The sequence below is a fragment of the Pelmatolapia mariae genome, linkage group LG7 (genome assembly GCF_036321145.2).
Source record: "Pelmatolapia mariae isolate MD_Pm_ZW linkage group LG7, Pm_UMD_F_2, whole genome shotgun sequence".
In the NCBI taxonomy this organism is placed as follows: Eukaryota; Metazoa; Chordata; class Actinopteri; order Cichliformes; family Cichlidae; genus Pelmatolapia; species Pelmatolapia mariae.
Genome location: NC_086233.1, coordinates 5,483,321 through 5,487,748, shown reverse-complemented (window position 1 = coordinate 5,487,748; position 4,428 = coordinate 5,483,321). Strand labels below are relative to the sequence as shown.

Here is a 4,428-nt window from a genome sequence, read left to right as displayed (position 1 = left end):
GGAAGTGTAACATGATGGATTGACACACACAAATACTTTTTTAGGAAAGCAAACTTTCAGCACGACGGTATATTTGTCGAAACCGTTTCATCAAAGGTGAAATACAGACAAATGTTTGGTCGCTTATGCAGTCGACATGGAGTGAATGTGAATTTTGGCACAGCTGGGACCTCATAAACTTAAAACTTGATGTTTTTGGATAATGTAACACGGTCACCGATTCCTCGATTTTATCAATCTCTTATTATAGTAGATGTCTTAAGACTAAAAGCAAGACAAACTAAACCCTGTTGACCCCCACTGTAGCAATAAAACTGGATATAAGTAAACACTGTTTGTAAAAGTAAAAATCTTACTGTCACACTTGCACTTATATGAAGAATATCACTCATATGTGCTTGAAGGTGAGTTACAGTGTCTGTGAAATCCTGGTGCACTAACACCAAGGTGCTACTGGAGCCATCTGGTGTACTGTTCAGTGGTTTCAAATATATTTGCTTCCTCTAAGCATATCAATGTACCACACTTTGTCCTAATTACATATGAATGGCTTAGCCCAAAGAAAGCCCCTCACTAACTGTGTGGTTGATTACACAATTTGAAAGAGGCAAAAATGAAAGTTTCAATATTAAAACACTCAACAGTTAGTTTCACCATCTGCACGTCAAAGTGAAACCAAACATTTATATAGGTCATGACTGTGTGAAAGCAGCCTGGCTTCCGTTAACTTCAACAAACAGCCTGTTGGGCCTCAGAGAGCACTGACCTGTTTGGTAGGTTTTCTCTAGCACATGCTCACATGCATGCATACACACACACTCAACAAACCAAGTTCTGCTTTAACAAGAATTTTTTTTTTATTGACTTTTTCTTAATTTCTCCTTGCAAATATTCAAGTACATGGATTTAAAGATCCAGGACACACAATCAGAGGCAAATACTTTCAAAATAATTTCACCATGTTCCTGTTTGAGTCACAAAAGTTTCCGCTTTAACCCCACCCACCAAAACGTCCCCCTCCACAGGCTAAGACACATGGACCGCTTGTAAACATGATACAAATATCAGTCTTTGCTTTTTGATCACAAAAAAAAAAAAAAAAAAAAAGTAATCTGGTAGAAAAATATCTTTTCTTTTAATAGGGATTTGTCTTCTTAAGAATATTTACATTTACCTCACAGTATAATCTCATCTGAAAAAGTACATACTGGAAAATAAACACAAAAAGGGGTAAAAGGCCTTTGGTTTTCATGAAAAAAATACCAAAACGACAACAAAAGTCCCATAAAAAGTCCATTCACTGTCCTGTGTACAACAACAGTGATGTTGGGTTGGTGATTGTTGGGCGTCTTGAGGCTGAGACAGAGGGACACCAGCTTTCCACAGGATTCAAAGGGTTCATTCTTCAAAAAACGTTAAGAGCAAAACTGCAGCTACAATCAGGCGTCGCTCCTGGGGACGGCCGAGCCACACAGCCTCCGCTGGGTGACGTATCCCAGCACGATGAGCAGCATCTCCGAGGTGCTGCTGAGGGCCACGATGAAGGGCGCCTGCGACGCAAAGTCCGCCTCCAGTCGCCGGAAAGACAGCTGCATGACCGCGAGAGCCAGCAGGCTGTTCTGGACGCCCACCTCGATGCTCACCGTCTTCCTCTGTGGCGGAGAAAGGCCCGCCAGCTTGGCCAGGACAGCCCCGACCACCAGGCCCAGCAAAGGCACCGTAATCCCAACGACCACGATTTGGGGCTGGACGTTAGCCAGGATGGACGCTCCCATTTGGTAGGCCATGAAGATGCCGCCCACAATGAGCACGAAGCTGAAGGGTCGGATGAGCGCCAGCAGGACGCGAGTGAGGGCAGGCAGCCGCAGCTTCACCAGCATGCCCAGTGAGATGGGGATAGCGATGAACAGCAAGGTGCCCAGGATCTTCACAAAGGGCACGTGCAGGGCAGCATGGACACCCAGAAGCCAACCGTACAGGGCTGACGACAAAGGCATGGCTGCCGCCGCCACCACTGTGGAGACCAGCGTCATGGAGATGGCTAGGGTGACGTCGCCTCCGAGCAGCAGGCTGTACAGGTATCCTCCCCCTCCACCTGGGGCAGAACAGGTGATGACCAACCCCAGAGCGAGTGCCTTGGGCAGTGAGGCCAACTGGGACACACAGTAGGCATATAAAGGCATCACCAGGAACTGACCCAGTGCGCCTAGGAGCAGCGGCATGGGGCTCTTCAGCAGGCCCCGCAGCACCTCCACCTCCACCTTGCACCCAAAGGCACACTTGTTGACAAAGATGAGGGGCAGCAAGGCAAAAAGCACGGGGTTCTCAGAGAAATGGGACAGACCACCCGACTGGATGAGCCGGGTGGCCGGGTCATCCTCACTGGGCTCCACTTTGATGCAGTAATCTGTCCTCTCCTCAATCAGAACCGGCACCGAGCCCTGGTCCAGGTCCAGCAGCTGGATCTGCAGCTGAGCCCTGCCCGGCAGCCCAGAGCGGATGTTGATAATGTAGCTCTGAGCCGGTCCTCCGTGGCCGCCGTCAGTCACGTTGATGATCGAGAGCACCTCCGGTTCCAAGGAGTGAACTCTCACAGTCTGCTTTAAGCTCTGGCGGCCCGTCCTGCCGGCCGCGGCGCTCCGGTATCGGCTGGAGATTACAATCACGCCGTTGGTGTATTCGGGGAACTCGAACTCCTGCAATGACCCGTCCCCGATTGTGATATACCTGCTGCTGCTGTCGGCAGTCACGTTGGTCCTGTTGTTGCCATCGACAGTGAGGTTTCCGGTGGCCCACGCCCGGTCCGATCCGCCGGTAATAAGGAAGAGACAGCAGAATGTAAAGATCGTCCTCATGGTACTGGCGGACGAGGGGCGGAGGGACGCGGCAGCGACACGCTTCTCCCCCGCCAGTGGCCTCCCCAGACGGTTATACCGCCGCCCTTTCACACTCGGGCGACCAACTTCTCATTCTAGTCTCCGAGATAAGAGCACAGCGCGGGCTGCCGGCTTCACATCTCGTCTGGTTCCCATTTTGTCGCTGCCTTTATACCGGAACCTAAACATCACCCCGCCCAGCCTTGTCGGGGCACAGCTCTCCGGCGGCAGCCCCGGGAAGAAAACACTCGCACAGGTCTCCTTTTGGCTACTCGCTGCTAAGATGTCGGTCACGCTGAGGCACACCCGCACCGTTTTCTTCCGTCCTTTTTGTCTCTCCGGTTGGTGAAAACAGAAAACATCGTAGCTTCGCAGCCGTTTGTTTGCTGCTGAATGATGTTTTGGTGAAGCGAACGTGCACGAACAGGGTGTACTTCCGGGCAAGGGATGTCAAAATAAAAGCTAAAAAAGAAAACTTCACTTTCACCCTTAGTAAACATAAAGCAAAAATTTGGAATTAAAATCCATCTGAATTATATCAAATAAACACACTACTGTTTAAGTTGGGGGTGTATTAGGGATCTGTTCTGACCCCCTTTTTGTTTATAATGATAACGACAGACTGACAGAGGAGGCCAGGCAGACATTTCTGTTGACTATGATGTTTGCAGATGACATTGTTCTTCATAGTGGGAGTAGGGAGCAGGTGGAAGAGAGCCAGGAGAAATGGAGGTAGATGAATGCAAGACAGAATACAGGTGTGTAGCAGTGAAGCTGCAAGGAGCAGAGGCAGTGAACATAGTTGAGTATCAACCATCCAAAGCAGTGCACAGTCCACAAGAGACGTGAAGAAGAAAGTGTAGGCAGGTGGAGACAAGTATCAGGGGGGATTTGTGACAGAAGGATGGCAGCAAGAGTGAAAAGGAAGGTTTACGAGATGACAGTCAAACCTGCTATGATGTATGGTGGGACGAACAGATAAAAATGATAAGATTTCCATTAGGAGCGACCAGGATGGATAGGGTTAGAAATGAGTACAGTACATCAGTGGCACAGCTCAGGTTGAGCAGTTTGATTCTGGGTGAAAGACTTGCTGAGAAATTTTCCTACTGAAAAACAGAATTTTGTGTACCTGTTAAATTGCTTTATGTTACATGTTAAAAAATTCTTTGTCATCTGAAAATATTAGTTAATCAGCAACTTAAAAAAAAAAAAAAAGAACTCCGTTAGTGTCAATTTTATGCTTAGCTCAAGCAAAATGAATAATTAACAATGATAGCATAACAACATAAAACATACTCACCAAATTCTGCCAGTTCACAGGTGTGTTATAATATAAAGCACCTTGAGGTGACTGTTGTTGTGATTTTGCGCTATATAAATAAAACTGAATTGAAAACTGAATTGAATTGTTGTTTGTAATAGGCGTTGCTGTAGTAATCGGCCCGTTTAACACATGCATTTATTTTGTAAAGAAAAATGCCAGCACTTCCTGTTAGTGTTTGGGTGAGTGTGTTTACCTTAGCGCAGTCCTTCATTAATCCAATCAGAG

At 47.4% G+C, this 4,428-nt stretch overlaps 1 protein-coding gene across 1 annotated transcript; it reads right to left on the bottom strand.

The window, feature by feature from the left end:
* Positions 1 to 847: 847 nt before the first annotated feature.
* On the bottom strand, positions 848 to 4,193 carry slc10a3 (solute carrier family 10 member 3). Its single transcript, XM_063477653.1, has one exon. The coding sequence runs from the start codon at positions 2,853 to 2,855 to the stop codon at positions 1,440 to 1,442; it is 1,416 nt and encodes a 471-aa protein (XP_063333723.1). The 5' UTR covers positions 2,856 to 4,193; the 3' UTR covers positions 848 to 1,439.
* Positions 4,194 to 4,428: the final 235 nt, after the last annotated feature.

What these genes read in the sequence shown, in the direction of transcription:
- slc10a3 (XM_063477653.1), bottom strand. Translation starts at nt 2,855, where the DNA reads ATGAGGACGATCTTTACATTCTGCTGTCTCTTCCTTATTACCGGCGGA.